The 20,320-nt window shown below is 37.4% G+C and overlaps 1 protein-coding gene across 1 annotated transcript in view; it reads right to left on the bottom strand.

The window, feature by feature from the left end:
* Positions 1 to 20,320, bottom strand: part of F13A1 (coagulation factor XIII A chain) — a gene marked incomplete at its 5' end in the record, with an annotated part of 166,037 nt that overhangs the window by 62,230 nt on the left and 83,487 nt on the right. Inside the window, 2 exons of the mRNA XM_080831468.1 lie at positions 2,034 to 2,172; positions 5,234 to 5,408. Of these exons, the coding sequence (XP_080687594.1) occupies positions 2,034 to 2,172; positions 5,234 to 5,408 (314 nt within the window). The remainder of the gene's footprint in view (positions 1 to 2,033; positions 2,173 to 5,233; positions 5,409 to 20,320) is intronic.

Below are 20,320 nucleotides of genomic sequence, written 5' to 3' on the forward strand. Positions count from 1 at the left end.
GGAAGAGGAGCCCAGGGCAGTGGTCTGGTGGTGGAGGATGGGTGAGGCTCCCAGAGCAGGGAACATAGTCCCAGGGTGATGGGACATTTGTGGAAGGCAATGAGGGAGCAAAGGTTGACGGAGACAGGGAAAGGAATTCAGAGCAGGAAGCCAAAAAAGGAAAGGGTTACCAAGAGCAAGATCTAACAGCTTCACAATTTGTTATCAATTTTGTTAAGGGTCTTGTGGGGTTATTTGTTAGGGGGTCCCTGGGATTCATGGTGGAAGTATTTAGATCAAGGAATAGGGAGGACTAATTTTGAACTTCGGTTGGCTACTAAGGCATTAAGCATATGTGTATGTGTGTGTGTGTGTAAGAAAAGGCACAAAGTACAGAATACCAAATAATTCTCATTTTGCCATTTTCTACTGTCACAACAGGCTTTTAGGGCAGCTATTTTGGTCTTTTTTTTTTTTTTTAATTCCATACACATGTAGGGATGCTATACTGTAATTCCAAGGGCTTAAATGATGCTTTAAATTGCTGTTCAATTTACAGAGGTGAGGTTTTTGTCTTGCCTGTACTCTCTGGCTTACCATTCCTCAGCTCATTCCCTTCAAATGAACTGCACTATTTTTTATTCATAGTACCACCCTGCTAAACTAGTTCCCTGATTTCCTTCTTTCCACATCCTCCAATGAGTGTTTCCCAGTACTGGCAAGTTAATACTGCTCCTACCACTGCGATTCATTCCTGTAACACGGGGGAGTAAAGGCACTTCTAACTTTTAATGTCTCTTCAAATGAGCTTGTAACTTCCTCCCATCCCCATTTGGATGCTTTTACAACTGACAGTGTTGTTGCTTTATTACTGAAACAGAACAACCATAGTAGACACACTTTTGGCTTGGAGATTCCAACTAGTTCAATGCCTGGAAATTTCTGCCATTTCGACTTTCATAAATAGCCTTTACGTTTGGGTTTTTTCTCCTGTTTTTAGAATATTGTTTTGGACTGAGTAGGTCCCGTGAACATAGGAAATTTCTCTGGGATCTTAAACCCCCCGTAGCCAGCTGTGGTGCAGCTACTCAGGGCAGTGAAAGAAAGATGTGGTTGGTATTAATGACAATTGTAACTTTACTCTCATTCCTATCTCTGTTTGAAAGGTGAGGTCACGAGTCACAAAGAACCACATCTTTAAATTCAAAGAGCATTCCCAAGGACACCTGGGTGACTCACTTGGTTGAGCATTTGACTTTTGATTTTGGCTCAGGTCATGATCTCAGGGTTGTGAGATGAGCCCAGGTCACGCTCCATGCTCAGCAGGGAGCCTGTTTGCGATTCTCTCTCCCTCTTCCCCCACCCCCTACTTGCACACTTTTTCTCTCCCTCTCTCTCTAAAATAAAAAAGTAAATTTTTTAAAAAAATTAAAGAGCAATCTCATACTGCAAAGGCAAAAAAAAAAAAATCGTGGTTAAGGGTCAGATTCACCTGGTTTTATTTTCAGCTTATGAGATGTGTGACCTTGAGAAAATTGCTTTAACCTCTCTGGGTCTCAGTTTCCTCTTCTGTAAATGGTAATACTAATAAGCACCCACATGATACAGCTGTTAAAAGAATAAGATGAAATCACGTACACACAGACACTGGTACATAGTAAGTGCTTAATAAGTGTTAGCTATATTATTCCTGGAGTCCTGACATAGAGAATACTCAACTCCACTATTTCTGCCCCTCACCATAGTATTCTCATACTAAAGTAGAGACAGGCTAGTATGCACTCTCACCTGAAGGCATAGCTAAAACCATGACCCTTTCCAGGGGTTGTTGTCGTAATGCAATGATTGATCTTTCTTACTAGAAACACAAACTGCCTGTTCAGTAACAATTCTCATTCATTCACTAAAAACAGTCTCTACCAATCAGACATTTTTGCCTGTGGTATTGAACAGCCCTTAACATAGAAGGGAAAGAAACATTAGACCCAGTCTGTCTTGTGGTTAATGTGCAATGTCACTCTAATTTGGTATCAGCCCTTGTAAATTAAACTCACCACACTGAATCCTTGGTGAGTTTGGAGTTCACGTTCCCATCTTCTTCCAGGAAGATGTCCATTTGCAAATTGGCATCATTATCATGGGCTGAGAAGTAATTGGTAACAACTCTTGCTGGTATCCCAAGGCATCGCAAAACTGCAGGAAAGGACAGGCCACAGTTAAACCCATCACCAAAATTTAATATATACATAGTGAACAATTCCTTCTCATAAAGGACTTCCTTCTTTACCCGAAAGAAAAGCCCTTTGCACATGTTTTATCCTCAAATGTTCCATACTGAAGAAGGGAGACTACTGTCAAGCTTTGGGACTGTAGACAGAAACCTTGCTATGTGTTCATTCAGAATTAATGGAATAAAAGGACTAAAATCCCAATAATGGGGTTCTAATTGTTTAGTTGCTAATCATGCAATCACTTAAGTAGTATTATTTTAGTCTATCTAATAGGACTGTGTTCCTGAAAATAATTTTTTTTTAAGACTCAGCTAGATTTTATTTATTTATTTGAGAGAGAGAAGGAGCACAAACAGGTAGAGTGGCAGAGGGAGGGAGGAGGATAAGCAGACTCCATGCTGAGTGGGGAGCCCAATTCAGGGCTTGATCCCAGGACCCTGAGATCAAGACCTGAGTTAAAGTCAGAGGCTTAACTGACTGAGCCACACAGGTGCCCTGGAACATGATTTCACCCATATGTAGAATTTAAGAAAAAACAAAACAAAACAAAACAAAAACAGATGGACATGGGGAAGGGACGGAGAAATAAAATAAGATGAAATCATAGAGGGAGACAAACCATAAGAGACACTGAACTCTAGGAAACGAACTGACGGTTGCTGGAGGGGTGGTGGGTGGGGGATGGGGTAACTGGGTGATGGGCTTTAAGGAGGGCACTTGATGTAATGAGCACTGGGGGTTATATGCAATGATGAATCACTAAATTCTACCTCTGAAACTAATAAAAAATTTAACTGGAAAAAAAAAAAAGCAACCCTCAGCTAATAGGAAGTTATAATAGAGGTCCTCAGTGGGGTTTGCTTGCCTGGCTGGAATTTGCTCTTGTGACACTTGGTGGAGGGTGACACCACAGATTCATTTTAATTGCTAGATAATAAATTACCTGGATGCATCTCTTGCCATATGTACCTATTGATTAAACTCAATCCAAATGCCCTCCCTGGCTCCCAGGATGCCAGACATCAGGGCTCATTGAAAATAATTCAGCTGACAATTTTAAGATTAATGACTTGGCTTGCCTTTTTTTCTTCAGAATAGTTTAGCATTTTTAACTAAAGACTATCCACCTCCTTCAATAGAACAACCTTGGAAGTCCAAACTTGAGTCTGGTAGCATTCAAGTGTCCTCATTATCTGACTTTATCTTAATACCCCAAACAAAAATGATGGCAGTCACCACCTGCTTCCTACTTCCCTCTTCCTGTATCGATTCCCAGACCCTATTCAAGCCACAGTTTTACCAGTAAGATGATTGGCACTCTAGCTCTATTTCTGGCTTACCGCTAATTCACAGAATGAAAATTGTTCCAGACTTTGCCTGACCTCATAACTTTAAGACAGATGAAGCCTGACACTGGGGCACCTGTACCTCCTTCCTTCCCACTTCCTTCTTGGGGTTCATTCTTACTCTGACTTCCCCACATGTTCTGTTTTTTCATAGCTTACCACCAAAGCCTGTTTTCAGGAATAGATCTGATGACCTTTTCATATAAAAGGCATAAGTGGTTGGAAGGTGTTCACTATTTTATCTGGTTCTAAGCCCGAAGGAATTACAGTGGGATAGTGAAATTGTAGACAGCTGGAGGAAAGGCAGAGGGTCTTTTCTGTTTTTCTGGAAGCATTTCCTAAGAGTGACTGCTCCCATCAGGCACCCTCTACATAGTCTGGGATTGTGAACAGAGAGGGGGTGGTGGCTACCTCTAATCGTTAGCCCATCATAAATTTCAGCTTCTATCTGGAACCTCAGAGACCAACACACCTAGGAAACTGATACACTGGACTTTATTGCTCTCAGGAATTCCCTTACCCCTTACCCCTTACCCCTTGAGTATATTCAACTGCTAAGAAAATAATCTTATTCAGTTTAATACCATAGAAAAACAAAAGCACAGAGGCATAATTTCTTCCCACTTGAATCACTGGCTAATCTTGGACTGTCACAACTTTGAGCTAAAACTGCGAGGCTTCATGATGATTAAAAAAAAAATGGCCTCATCCTGGCTTCCCAACCTCCAGCCCCTCCTTGATTTTTCTGATTAAAAGAAAAATGCTAACTAGGTAAAACATTCTTTATTAAGGAGCAAGCAGAAAGGACACTTCAACTTGAGCTTAATGTTTTCTCCAAGGCTGTAGAAATGGCAAGTGAATGAAAATCATTACCAATGATGAAGACATACTGAAATAAATGTATTTTTAAAAATATTCACTGAATTAACAATAATATTGTCTGGTCCTAGACAGGCAAATGGCATTTCAAAATATGATGCATGGCACTGAGGAGACTAATTCTGTTCCCATATGTTTTTCTCTATAGATTAGATGTTGGGTAGATTAAAAACCAGAAGGGAAAGTGGGGAGTAAAGATTGTTCATTAAGTTCTGATATGTAATTGCTCATGGGCAATGAGATTCCCATGTAAAAATGGAGTTGAAACCACCTGTCACAATCTCTCCCACAGCTAGAGTAAAAATTAAGTGCATATATTTACAAATTTTCTCAGTGGTAAACAATGTGGTAAACAATAAGCTGTTAAACATATTTATAACATATACCATATTTATAACACTTTAATAAACAGTATATACCTATTATTATTCATTATTTTAAATTTTGTTAATTTAATCTTTTTAAAATGTGAGAGGTTATTGAAAAGAAAATGGCATATCCTTTCCCTCATATCATTTCTTGGACCCAGGACCCCCGTTTCTCTGGGTGTTGAATGATGTATTATGTAGGAAATAGTCCATCATTCTTTCTACAAAGATTCTGCAGTCAAAGAGAAACTATGAGCATATTTGGCCCAGTACAATTTAATTATGCATTGACTATATCCCAGAATAGCCATCTATAAATTCTAGAGAGCTAACAGGGTTGCTGGGTTTCTTCGCCAGTTTATAGATAAAATGTCTTGAAGTAAAATTCTCTTTACATTTAAAAAAAATGTTACTCAATTTTTTTACTTACATGTATTAAAAACACCAGCAAAAACCCAGCACTGACCATACCGGACCGGATTCTTTGTACTCTGGTATTCCAACAGAATGTCAACACTTCCAGTCCAGGCTGATGGGGGGACACCATAGGCATAGACATTGTCCCAGGATCCAACAAGGACACCTTCATCATCTTTGGCATTAACCTAAATGAGACCATAATGGTAAGAAGGAAGAAAGAACATTTAGAAGAGTTCTCTCCAGACTCTGACATTAAGCAAGCTAAGGCATTCAGTGCCTTCCAAATGTCCTGTATGACAAAAACAATCCTACTACTGTTCTATTCACTGTTGTGTTGTCAGGGAAAAGTGATGCAATAACTAACTGTGCAAGAGAAAACCAAATAACCAAGACCGCTTCTCAAATAACATATTATTGTAATTAAGGTGGTGGTGAATAGCAGCAATGAAGAGTTGTAATGTCTTATCTACATGCTTAGGAAAAGATAGGCACAGGACACTTGGTCTGGTTGGAGTTGTGAGGAAAAGAGAAAAAACAGCTGCAAAAGAGGACAGTTCAAGTAGGGATCAAATAGGGATCTTGCCTTTATGGAAGGAGAATTCAAAACTGACGCATGACAAAAATGTATAGGTAGAGTGGGGGGTCCAAAGTCTCATGGTCTAGTGAGTTTTGACTTGATGATTAATTGCAGGCTCTGACAAAGTAAATAGGTGTCATAGGAACCATTAAGAATTAATAAGAAACTGGATTTCCATGGATAACTTACAACATTTATTTTAAGCAATTCACCATTACAAAGTATTTCCTTTATGATTGTTTAAGGGGATTAAGGTTTTGTAGTTTTGTTAAAAGATATCTGCATTTACAGGAAGAGCTGGGTATTATAGTATAAGTATGGGGGAGATTTAAAAATGGCAATCTTGAAGATTTGGGGAAATCTTGCTACACGTTTAGACCACAGTCTTTTGGTAGCAACAGACCTTAAGTGCGGGAACAAAGACCTTTTGTGTTTAGACATTAAAAAAGCTAAGAAGTAACCATTTCAAGGCATCACTTTTTGGGGGCACACTATTTTATCTTACCTCTCTTGGTGTAACTTTCCTCATGTTTAATTATACTTAGAAGACTATCTAGGTAAGAAGCAGTGGGAGCTTTTCCAAAACCTGGTGCCTCTTCAACAATGTTTATGTGTTGACATGACAAGCGTTTAGAGCCTTGATCCTCAGATTGTGGTCTGTGGACCAGCACCAGTGGCATCCCCAGGAGCTTGTTAGGAATGCAGAATCCCAGTCTCTGCCACAGACCTACTGAATCAGAGTCTGCATTTTAACAACATCCTGGGGTGATTTCTGTGAATGTTAATTTGAGAAGCATAGGTTTAGACTATGCCAAGAAGACATTAGCAAGCAATGTGAAACATATGATTGAAGCAGGTGTGTTTGGATTATGAAAACCATGGAAGATATATTAAAACATGGGGACTTTATGTGTTCACTGCCTTGCCAATTAACAGCTCACCCTCAGCACCTGCCCAGACCCCTTTCTTAGGCTTGCTGAGTTTAGTCGTATAGGAGTCTATTCTCCCCCACTGGGTCATGAATTCACTGAAAGTAGAGATTTAAAAAAAAAATTATGTCTTTTTTACTTCTAGCAAGTATGAGCACAGAGAAGGTGCTCAATAGTGGTTGCATAACCACTTGTATATTCAACAAGCATGTAGTTATTATTTATCTGAATAGGAATAAGACCTTCTCCCTGGGGAGAGATGAACAAGAAACCAATCAAGTGGAAGTAAAGTTTACTAATGTTAAGACAGAAAGATGTACAGGTAAGGTGGAAGCACAGTTTCATTAGGTTGGAGGGTTGTAGTGGTAGTGGGCTGAATAGGAGAAATTACATGAAAGTTAGGTCTTGAGTGGTTGAGGGCCAGACAAGGCCATCTACACAGTGGAAACAGTTTGAATAAATGCTTGGTATCATAAAACAATATGGCAGGTTCAGGGACCTGCTAGGAGCTCTACATGGGTGTTATGTAAGTAGACCACATTGGGTGAAATATAAAATGCCAAAAGGAGACACTTAAAATGTGCTTTTACTGTGAATGACAAACCCTCTACTGAAGTATGAGATTTACTCTAGCACTGAGTGGCATTTCCCAAAGAAGGTGCTTCTGGAAAGTGTTCTCTAGATCACCATTCAATTTGATTTAGACGTACTATTTCTCCCCCTTGATTCTGTCCCTTCAAGTTAAAGTAAAGGTAACTACTCAGTCGATTTGTTTAAAGTAGAAAAAGTAATTCTTTGGAGATTTCTGAAGGACCTTGTTCAGCTAATTGTAAACTCACGCCTTTGATGTAAAGTTCGACTTTATCCTATAACTATATGAAAACGACTGGAATGCAACAGGGTTTAGTCAAACATTTTGGCTCTATTCCTGATCAATACATCTCCTTGCAGCTGAATTATTTAAAAATCTGTATCTACTATAATGAAGTGTGAAGAGTGCCCTGGTAGACTGATATAGTTCGGTCTTTGTGGATAGGTAGATTCAGGTTTAACTCACATCACCCTCTCCTTATCCTTATCACTGAGAAATAAAATAGAGCCTATGAATCTCAGAGGTAAAAGTTCCTAAATTATGATTCTAATAACTGACTTTCAAACAGATAGCCGTTAACTAGAAGACTATTTATAGCATCTGGCTGAACCCAATCTGCTAAGGGGAAGAGAAAGAAAAAAAAAGCTCTCTTCTCTACAGACTTTAAATTGTTAATGCTGAGTTGTTTCCCTGTTGCTAGATAAATCACAACTCTCATTTATTAGCATTTGTTTGGATTAGCTACTGTTTTCTAATTAGAATATTGATTTCTGAGGGGCCCTGACACTGAAAGAGGTAAGTCTTTGTGACACATATAAAGGGTTAAAGTAATATCTCCGTCCCTTAGACAACAAGATATGTTTGGGGAATACTTCAAGGGCATCCTGGTTCTTTTTAATGCCACAGTGGACTGTTTTAATACCCTGCCATGAACTCAGAGTTTGAACAGTGTCAGAATGAAAGTCCTGGAGTTGTTTCACTCACCAGTGAGTGTCTAGGAGATGATATGAGTGCAGGACTTTGGACAAGGAGTGTTAGTCAGCTACATTAAGGTTGCACTAAGTTGTCTTCCCATAATACCTACAATATGGGAAAACTGAAAAACCAGGCTCCCCAACGGTCATTATCAGCAACCTCATTGGCATAACATAATTCAGTAAATTTCCAAAATCTGGTTCTAAGAAAAAAATGAGGATTATAGATTGGAATAGAGAGCTCCTGATCCTCACCTCCAGTTCTCAGAAGCCCTACTGTCAAGTCCACAAAATCATAAGACTTCTCATTTGTATTTCAAAATCTGGAAGAAACTAGTGGAATTAAAAAGCCAATCTTTTTTTCTTGTTCTGACCAGAACAGTGGAAGCAACTGCTGTGGAGAAATGGGTGAGAATGGGTCTGCGCCTCTAAAGAAGTAGACTTTCTGGGACTAGAGTGGGGAAGTGACCTAAAGCATGAGAGTTACCCATCCCCCCATGGAAATGAGATACATCTCCAATTCGGTGAGGTAGATTATCAGATGAGAAATTTAGCAGAACCTTAAAAGAAAGAGCAGAGCCGAATATTCTAAAAAACATTTCCATCTTTTCAGCTGCCCTCCTCTCCCCACACCAACTTTTCTTAGGGTACTTAAGAGTAGATGGAACAAAAAACATTTGCTTCAAGCTGTGGTTCAGAGGGAAAATCTAACTAATCTTAAGGGGAAAGTGTCAAGATTTCACCTACACTGTATTAGAGCAAACAGGACACTTAGAGAAGAATTATGCAAATATGAACATGAATAAAAAGAAAAGAAGCAGTGAGGAGGGAGGGACAGAGAGAAGAGAGTGGGAGAGAGAAGGAAAGTGGGGTTCGGTGGAAGAGAGGGAGACAGAATATAAAAAAAACAATACTTAGAAGAAAATAAAATTAAGAAATAAAAAGAATTTTCTCACAATCTCTTAGGAGATCACAGACTTAAAGGACCAAATTGAGGACCAAATCACGTGATCATGAAACTAAAAATGAAGTACAAACTATAAGAAACAGAGTAGATACTGGTAGAAAATAAAATTAATGACGTGTACTAGGTGTTGGCTAATTGAATTTAAATAATAATAAAAAAATAATGACAGAAGAAAAGCTTGAGATAAAAGAAATACTATGGAAAATATAAAGAGATGAAGTTATTTGGAAATGAGATAATAGTAATGGAAAAAAGGATGATACAACATAAGGATAATTAGTAGGTTCAAAATAGAGAACCCAACAATGCAGTATCTGATGGTTCAGTTGGTTAAACATCCGACTCGTGATTTTACCTCAGGTCATGATCTCAGGGTGGTGGAATCAGGCTCTGAGTTGGGCTCTGAGCTCAGTGTGGAGTCTGCTTGAGATTCTCTCTCTCCTTCTCCCTCTACCCTTCCCCCTGCTCAAGCTCTCTCTCTATAAATAAATAAGCAAATAAATAAAATCTTAAAAAAATTGAGAACCTAACAAATGAGGCAGAAGATATATTTCTGACATAATATAAGAAAATGTTACCTGAGGAAAAACTGAATCTATACTTTGAAGGAACAATCTGTGCTCCAATGTAATTTGATGCAGAATTCTTGTTGCTTAGGAACTTTAATTAATTGAGCTATTTGAACTTAAGAATAAAGAACTTAAGATAAAGAAATAATTGTTCAGTCATACAGGCAGAAAATGCAGATTAGCAACAAAGGAGGAAATAGCGCTGCCTTTAGACAGCTCCGGGGCACCATTCAATGGCAAAACACAGTCAATCAATATTTGCGCAGTCTTGAGAAAAGAAAGGTTGACCCAAGAATCTTATGCACGGCTAAGAGGTTCTGCAAGTATAAAGGCAGCCAGCACTCATTTTCAAACATGAAGAATATCAGGGAATTTAGTACCCATTAAAACCAAACTACTTGAAATGTGATATCAAGATAATTAAGGGCTGAACCAAACAAAGAACCCATGAACAAAGATGCTGTGGCAAAAGATCCAGTGATGAGAAAAACCCATATAAGTTTAAAGACCTTTGGGAATTGTAGTATCAGAATAAATATGAATTTTGAAACTTGATAATATGATAATAACAATCTTTAAAAAATTAGACACAAGGGAGGTAAGAGGGAGAATGGAAGTGCTGATATTTTAATGTGTTGGGCTGTCTTAGTTAATTGGCATCATCTAAAATCAAAACATAATCTAAAAATACATAATTAATCTATTCTTTTAATGGTTTTAATGGTTTTTATAAATGATCTTAGAGAGATCTGTTAAGAAATAGTATTTCTTCTGGTGAAGAAACATTTATTTGACATTTAACAATGTCTTTTGTTGCAATTCAGATTTTTATTTCTGTGAAAGCAAAATTTAATGAGATTAAATAAAACAAAATTAAATAGAATTTGAGTACAATAGACATAATGTTTTTGAATTAAATAGCATTACACTATTTGGCATAAAGGTAAGCAAACAGACCAATGGAACACAATAGAGAACAGAGAAATAGATTCTAGAAATACAGTTAACTAATTTTTGACAAAATCATAAAGATAATTTCATGATCAAAGGATAATCTTTACAACAAATGGTGCTGGGACAATCAGATATTCATATGCAGAAATGAACTTTGATTCATATTTTACACCATATAAAAATATCTCAAAATGGATCATGTACCTAAATATAAAACCTAAAACTATAAAACTTCCAGAAGAAAACAGGAAAAATAATTTTTATAGCCTTTGGTTAGGCAAAGATCTCTTAGCTATAATACCAAAAAGAAAAGAAAAGAAAAGAAGAGAGAAAAAAAAAAAGAAAAGGAAAGAAAATGATTCATAAGGAATATATTTACAAATTGGAATTAATCAGATTATGGACTTTTGCTCTTTAAAAGACATCATTAAGAGAGTGCAAAGGTAAGTCCAGAGTGAGAGAAAATGTTTACAAATCACATATGATAAAAGACTTGTATTCAGAATTTGTAAAGAACACTAGAAACTCAGTAATAAGAAAATGAGAAAATTTAAACCATGGGAAAATATTTGAACAGGTACCACATCAAAGAAGATACATGGATGGCAAACAAATGCAACTAAACATGCTCAACATCATTAGCCAGAGGAAAATGCAAATTAAAACCACAATGAGATAATATTATACACCTATTAGAAAGTCAAAAATTAAAAAGACTGATCATATCAAGTGTTGGGGAAGATGTGAATGCATGGGACTCATACACTCCTGGTGGTGATGTAAAATGGTACGACCAGTTTGGCAATTAAAAGTTCTGCCAAAATCTTTAAAAAACTGAACATATACTTATCATATGACCCAGCCATCCCACTCCTGGGTATTTAAGAAAAAAAAAAAAAAAAAAAAAAAAAAAAAAAAAGGCTTGTGTCTATATAAAGGCTTTTGTATGAATAACCCTAGCTTTATTTGTAAGAGGAAAAAACTGGAAACATCCCAAATATCCAACAAGTAAGTGGATAAACAAATTGTGGCTCTTCTATATGATGGAACACTAGTCAGCAATAAGGAGGAATACAAACAATAGTATGAATGAATCTCAAAATGAGATAAAGAAGACTGAAAGAAGTTAAAAAGAGTACATACTGCATGATTTCATTTACGTAAAATTCTAGAAAATATAAATCAATGTGAATGATGGAAAGCAGGGCAATGATTGCCTGGGGATGGCAGACAAAGCAGAGACTTGTCAAAAGGAGAAATTACAAAGGAAATTTCTGGGGAGTGACACAGATGTTCATTATTTTCGTTTTGGTGATGATTTCATGGGTGCATCAAACTATCAAAATGTGTTCTTTCAATATGTGTGTTTTATTGTATATTAATTATATCTTAACAAAGCTTTAAAGAGTAAGTGTAATATTTTTTAAAGTAGCATCTATAGTATAATATCATTTATGATTTTAAAACAACATTTACCACTTAAATATCTATGTATCTACTTGAAATGATGTACATCAAATATTAATAATGGTTATTGCCTGGTGGTACAATTTGGGTTGATTTTTTTGAGGAAAAATTTATTAAAGATTTTCATCTTTAAATTTTTCTGAATTGTCTAAGTTCTTCTTAGAGAGCATTATAATTTTCAAAAAGATTTTATTTATTTATTTGAGAAAGAGTGAGAGAGAGAGAGCAATAGCAAGGGGAGGGGCAGAGGGAGAGGGAGAAGCAGATTCCCTTGATGAGCAGGGAGCCTGATGTGTTGTGGGGCTTGATCCCAGAATCCCAGGATCATGACCTGAGCCCAAGGCATATCCTTAACCAACTGAGCCATCCAGGCACTCCAAGCATTATACCATTATAATCTACTGTGTCCAATTCCTGAAGTAGGAATACACACACACACACACACACACACACACACACATACATACACATACACACATACATACATATATATATATACACATACACATATATATGTGTGTGTGTGTATGTGTGTGTATACATATATATGTATATATATATATTTTTTCCTTATAGTTTTTTAAATGTTTAGAAATTTCTCATGTATGTACCTTAGGGGAAAGAATAGTTAAAATTCATTCTGTGCTCAGTGGAGTGGGGTATTTCTGAATTCCAGGCTTAGGCCCATGGGGAGTAATTACACTGGATTTGTTCAAATATGGGGAAAGGCAGAAGCAATGTTCTTTGAGGCTAATGATTTAGGAACGGAGCCATCAGTGACTGGAGACTGTGGGAAATCCAGTCAGGAATTAGTGCTTTAGGGGTGAGAAGCCCTTTGAATGGGATGACTGCAGGAGGACTACCCTGTGCTTGGTTCTGTGACATTAGGGTCTGGTGCTGGGGTCATGCTGGGTACATCTCCATCCCAGGGTCAGAATAAGTCCTCGGTTCCTGTACAATTCAAAGGATAGGGAGGGCCTTAAAGCATAACCAATTCTGGACTTCTCTCCAATTTTGGTCTTTGGACAGATTTTCACCTGATACTGAAAAATAGAAAAGTGACATTTCTTGATTCTCTAATTTCCTGAAACATACATGTTTACATTTTATTTTTTTTTAAGATTTTATTTATTTATTTGGCAGACAGAGATCACAAGTAGGCAGAGAGGCAGGCTGAGAGAGAGGGGGAACCAGGCTCCCCGCTGAGCAGAGAGCCCGATGCAGGGCTCAATCCCAGGACCCTGGGATCATGACCTGAGCCGAAGGCAGAGGCTTTAACCCACTGAGCCACCCAGGAGTCCCTCATGTTTACTTATATAATTACAGTTTTTTCCCCTGCGTCTCCTTTTTTTTTTTTTTTTTTTTTTTAAGATCTTTATTTGTTTGAGAGAGAGTGGGAGTGAGAGAGATCTCAGAGGGAGAGGGAGGGGGAGATAGTGATGGAGAGGGAGAAACAAACTAGCCGCTGAGCAGGAAGCCCAATGCAGAACTCAATCCCAGGACTCTGAGATCATGACCTGAGCCGAAGGCAGATGCTTAACTGAGTGAGACACCCAGGTGCCCCAATCTCCTGCTTCCTTTTAAGTATGTAAAGGTATTTTTCTTATACTGAGTGCACATTGTATATGGCTATGATGAAATAACTTTTCTTTGTTATATTCTGTTAAGTTTCATTGTTAAAAGTTATGTTTTCATAAAGGCTAGGATTTCTGTGACTCTTGTAGAATGCAGTTTTATGCCTAATCCTGTTTATAACAATTTTTTGAAGACCACTGGATATAAATTTTGGGAAACATGAACTAGTTTCAAGATGAAGAGTTAAATTTGGGAAGGAAAATAATTATTTCTTGAGTGAAATTCTTTCCAGGTTTTATGAACCACAAGCCCCCAGCTACAATCTGGTGGTGATCAATCTTAGCTGTAGATGAAAATGGTATAGTGGATGTCAAATTGTGCCCATGACACTAGGGATTTGCAAAAGCAGCTCAGTGGTCACTATGTTGGGTAGTGGAGGAGGAGATGATTGAGTGATGGTGGTGGTAGCTTCAGGCACCATCTCTTTTCAATGACAAAGAGTTTCTTTCTTTCTTTCTTCCTTCCTTTCTTTCTTTCCTTATTTCTTTTGTATTTGGGTTCAAGTAATATTTGCTTAAAAAAAATCATTCCAAAAGTAAAATCTGAAAATTCATTCATCTTGGAACGTAGAGATCTGTTTCTTGTGTCTTCCTTGTCATTTGTCGAGTGATGTGGTGGGTATGAGTGAGATGAACAAATGCATGAGAGAAAGAAATAGGGTAGCAAGAACTCTTCCTCCCTTGTCTGAATCCACATCTTTGATCCTTTTGGGGCTTTCGTAACACCTCTAACAGCTAAAATTTTGATCCAGAGAGTAAGAAAGCCATATATTATCTCCTTGACTTTTATAGTGGTGGGCTTAGCAAGCTTTTTTCTGCCTTGGAGCTTTTAACAATGTCATTCTCTCTTTCTGGAATATCTTTCCATACTCAAACCCTTTCTATAAATGGTGCATGCCTACTGATTCTTTGCAACTCAGCTGGTTTCATTCTGGAAATCTTTAGCTATCACTTTGATTTCGATGTCCTCTCTCTGTGTTCGTATAGTATTCTTTGCTTTGTAATGCTCTCCTATTTATCATATTGCCTTGTGTCATTGGTTGATCGTCTTTGCTCTCATTGTGAGTATGGAAGATACAATGCTGTTTGACTTTGTATCCTCAGTACCAGCTCAGAGTGAACACTCAGTAAGTTCTGCTGAATGAATGGATATGGTATCAGTGGAAGGTGGTTGTAGGTCACTTTTTAATATTTCTTAGATCAGGGCAAATGGGTTAATCAAAATGTAACAGATATTTTGCTGAAATTGAGAAATTGTTTCTAAAATTATACAGAAATGAAAAGGATCTAGAATAACCAAAACAACATTGAAAATGAAGAAAAAAATTTGGAGGACAGCCTGATTTTGAAGATTTACTGTAACACTACAGTAATCGAGATTGTATGGTATATAAGGACAAACAGAGATCAATGATAGAACAGTGTCTAGAAATAGATCCACATTTATATAGTTATTTGATTTCCAACAGTTATCAAAGCAATTCAATGGGGGAAAAGATAGTCTTTTCAACAAATGAAAGTCTTTGTGACAAATGAAATTTTTCCCAACAGGCTTTTCAACAAATGGTACTGAAATAAATGGATAAACCAGGAAAAAAATTTAAACTTTGACCCCTACCTCACACCACACAGAATGATAACTCAAGATGGATCATAGACCTAAATGTAAAAGCTAAAATTATAAAGCTCCCCCCCCCCCCGCAAAATACAGAATTTCTTCATGACCATGTGGAAATAATATCACTTCCTCGGGAGGATTCTTTTTAAAAAGTTTAAAAACTAATTTCATAAAATTTTAAAACTTTTGTTCCTTAAAATACACTATTAAGAAAATTTAATGGCAAACTATACTCTGGAGAAAATATCCTCTAAACTCATATGACAAAGGGTATGTATTCAGAATATATAGACAGCCACTACAACTCAATAATAAAAAGACAAACAATCCAGTAAGATATTGGACAAAGACTTGAAAAGATACCACACCAAAAAAGATATATGAATGGCCAATAAATGCATGGGGAAGTGCATTTATCATCATCAGTCACCCAAAAAATAAAAATTAAACCCCCAAAGAGATACCATTATACATCTGCTAGAATGGTTAAAATTAAGGAAGCTGAAACACCAAGAAAAGGTGAAACTGTAGAAAAACTGGAACTTTCATGTATTTCTGCCAGGAATGTAAATGATCCAATTACTTTGGACAACTGGCAGATCCTTACAGAGTTAAACATATATAGACCCCATAACCTCGACATGCCACCTTTATTACTTGCCCCAGAGATATGAAAACATATGTATAAAACTTGTACAAAAACATTCATAGCAACTTTACCCATAATAGCTCCAAATTGGAAATATCTCAAATGGCCTTCAACAGGTAAATGGATGGACAAATTATGATAGAAAATACAATGAAATGCCACTTAGCAATAAAAAGGAACACATTAAAGACACATGCAACAACTGGTTGAAAAAAATAAGCCAGCTCCAAAGGGTGCTGTATGAACCCCATTAAGCAAGATTTAAGAACAGGCCCTGTTGCAAGAAATCAGAACAGTGGTTGCCTATGTGAGTGTGGATTGACTAGAAGAAAGCACAAGGGAAATTTCTGGGCTGAAGACCATGACTATATTTTGGTGATAGTGATTCCCTCAATCAAAACTCACGGAAGTTTGCATTTAATATGCATTTCACTGTATGTACATTTTATTTCAAGAAAGAAACAATGCATGAATCAACCCTAACCTATACTGTGAAGCATATAACCATTGTTATGCAAATGGCCTTTGGTATATATACTCCACACAAGCTCTGACAGGGGTGGGTAATTAGATTCATTTTTCATGGAAACCATTACAACTAGAGATTATTAACCTTGTTCCCTTAGTAACTGAGGATCCTTACTCAGCCAAAACATATTTTACTAATTGATAGTCATGAAAGAAAGAACCAAATGTAGACCGAGAGAGAGCGCCTGGGATTTTAAGATCTTCGAGTGTCTGCTTTTGTCATTGTTATACCACTGTTGCATGGTGTTAGGGCTGGTATAGACAAGCCTCCAAAAATACCTGAATGAAAGAAATAGATGGATGAGAAATACAAAAAAGCAGGGTAGGAAGAGGAAAGGAGAAGGCTGTCAGGGAGAAGGGAGAGGAAGGAAAGGGCACAAAGGAATCCAAAAGTACATAACACTGTGTGGCATATCTTAAAGTCTTTGCTGCATTGGATCCGTCCATCCTGGGGTAGCTCTCCCAGGAGAGCAGAGCAGCCCCAACTGCACAGCTTGGGGTGGGGGTGGGGAGTGCTGAAAAGCATCCCCGTGTTTCAGAAATAGCCTATGTGATTATGAAATAGATGCAGCATTGAAACCTCATTCTGGGAAAGCAATTCAGGGAGAACAGACATTTAGATTGACTACGATTATCACATTGGAGAGATGGTTGGTAATAAACGTCTGTTTTCCTCCAAAAATATGGTGACAACAGGCATAAGAAATGCAACCTTAATAATTGAGAAATCAAGCTGTTTGCCCACAAATGGAAACTTCATTACATTGCTGACTTTTACCATTAGAGAAAAAAATGATGTCAGTTCATTGTCCTCTTCCTACCACCCCCAGATTTAAAAAAGAAGGACCGAATCAGACAGAGCTTGTAAAAGGCATTATATTTGTATCTAAGGAGCTCATGCGATAGAGAAAGAGGACAGGCAGAGAGGATAAATCCAAGGAAATATAACACTGTGTTTGGAAGGTTGAAGTCAGACAATCTGATGTCCATTTCCAGCTCCTCCAGTGACCTTGGGAAAGTCATTTAACTTCCTGATAGCCAATGTCTTCATTTGCATGTGCTTTGTTTATGGAATGAATACAATTTCTCAGAAGTGGCCATGAAAACGATTCTGCTGGGTAGATTCTATTCTCCCACTGGCTTCCAATGTATTTGTTAACTGTAAACAATTCTTCAAAAAGCAAAAATGAAAATCTCTAGTCACCTAATAAGGTGACAGTATGGTAGCATGTTTAGTTTAAAATCATGATTGGATTGCCAATCCAATCCAATCCAATCCAATCATGATTTTAAACTAAACATGCTACCATACTGTGCTTGGTCCTTCCTGAACATCTAGGAGTGCCTCCCATGCTGAGGGAAAACTTGATTCCAAATTTAAGGGTTTAATTTAGAACTAGGATTTTAGTCTTTTATGCTGTTGGACTACAATAATATTTTTCATTAATTCTAATCTGTAAGATTCTTCAAAACTGCCATCACGGATTGAGGTGTGTCATCATTGGAAAAGCGATAAAGAGTAGGAGAGGCCTCTTTTTCTGCTATACCAAAGTGAAGAATGTCATGCCTGACATTCCTGAGCCTGAATCATAGAGAAAAAAAAAATACAAAAGCCAAATCAAGTCCATCATGAAGCCTAGCTCTGGCAATGGTCACCAGCCTGGAAATTTTAACTCACGGGCATCTGTAAAGTTAGTAATGTAGATGTGTGTGTGTCATTGCCACTTTTCCAAAACACCACAAGGAAGTAGTATCTTTACCTTTACATAGGTGGCACCAAATCACAGTCAGTGTACTCTTACTGATTATCTGCACTGATACCAGCACTATGGCCACCATTAAAAGTTCTGATTGGCAATTATGTAAATTTTTGACACAAGAATGGAGAAACAAATTATTATTACATATTCATGGTTTTTCGGTAGATGAAAAATTTCCAAAAATAAGATGCATATGGGGAAATGTGAAAAACTCCACAGTGGTGGCATGACAGGGGACAATGGTCATTGACCACCTAGGTCCTCAATTCACCCCAATACAGGTAGTTTTAGCTGCTTATAAACCAAAGGCTCAGCTAGATGATGCCTTTTAAATTTTTATTTTATTTTAAAAATAAAACTCTTAGGGAACTATGCTGTGGTTGGTCTGTATAATTAGGGAATAGATTTCATGTTTTTATCTCTGACTTCACAATTTATTTGGGATGACTAAGGGTGGAATTTCTTTTTTTTTTTAAGGGTGGAATTTCTAACCCAGGTGAGTTTTTAAATGTAACTTGAGTAGTCATACTAGTTTGTTGCTTGGAGAGGTTTGCTTGATGTGAAGCCTACAGTAGGATGCCAAAGTCAACAATTGGAGGAAAATAAAAGCATGGTTTTGTAGTAAGCCTCTTGTGGAACTGCTTGGCAAAGTATCAAAGAAGTGATGTCAGTACTTTTTTTTTTTTTTTTTAATGCATGCAAAGAAAAAAAAAAACTTTCTAAATACTAGGACAAAGAGAAGTGGGAGCAAAATGGGTAAGGTAAACAATAGCTCTATTTTCAGCTTATCCACGAGATCACGTATGCTGAAGGATCAGAAGCCCTGGAGTCTGCCTTGTCTGCAAGTTCTACAGACATTCATCTTGTATTGGGCCCTACAAAACTCCAGGACCTACCTCCAGTTATGGTCAGTTTGATTTACCAGTTGGAGTTCAAGATTCTTTTACAACACTAAAGAGTACACCAAACATCGATTGGTTTAAAAAAGTTCAAACTTGAGTTAGTTCCCAAAAGGCACAGTCAGAACAGGGTATTAATGGGGATTAATGATGGCACTGTGGTTCGATATTAGCAAAAGACCAGGGTTAAAAATAAATGTGGATATCTCAAGGGAAGCAGGAAAGTCCAGGCTGGCAAAGGTATAAAGACTAGAATTTTAAAACATGAAACTGTGTTGACATTTCTCTCCTTTGTCTCTTTCCAAAATTTCCCAATATTGTCACATTATTAATATTAATGTTATTAATATTGTTATTGAATTATGCCCCTAGAGGAACAAATTACCCCCAACTACATTTTCCTGTAGTGCTTTTGGCAACTGGCTCTTCGGGTGTAATTTCCACCTCAGAGAAGGGTTTCTATGAATAATAGCATAGTTTATTATTGCTGTGGGCCTTTGTCAGCCATTCTTCTAGCTCTTTGTCCAATATCCCAACACTTGCTAGGCCAGTGTTTAGTCCTGGGAAAACTCCATGCAAAGCTTGAGAGATTTGGTTTCCCCTACAACCCAAGCTTATTTCATCAGAGAATATGCCATGTTGTATTGACGTATTCTACTCATCAGCCTGTCTTTTCTATTAGACTGTAAGGTCTTTGAAGGCAGACATTATGTTTTGTCTACACTGTACCCGAGTATCTAGACTGGTAGGTTCTCAAAGGTTCTCAACAAGTACTTGTTGAATGAATGAGTTAACATTGAGTGTTTTACTACTATCCGCACCATCATAACAATCATTACCACCATCACCAACATGGTCATCCCATGACCATAATCATCACCACCAACGTCATTGGCACCACCGTCAACAACCAATACCACCATCAAACAATATTTGGTGCTTATCCTCTTTGGAACTCTCTCCTGAGGGACCCAATGCCT

The sequence above is a fragment of the Martes martes genome, assembly GCF_963455335.1.
Source record: "Martes martes genome assembly, contig: scaffold_52, whole genome shotgun sequence".
NCBI classification, from domain to species: domain Eukaryota; kingdom Metazoa; phylum Chordata; class Mammalia; order Carnivora; family Mustelidae; genus Martes; species Martes martes.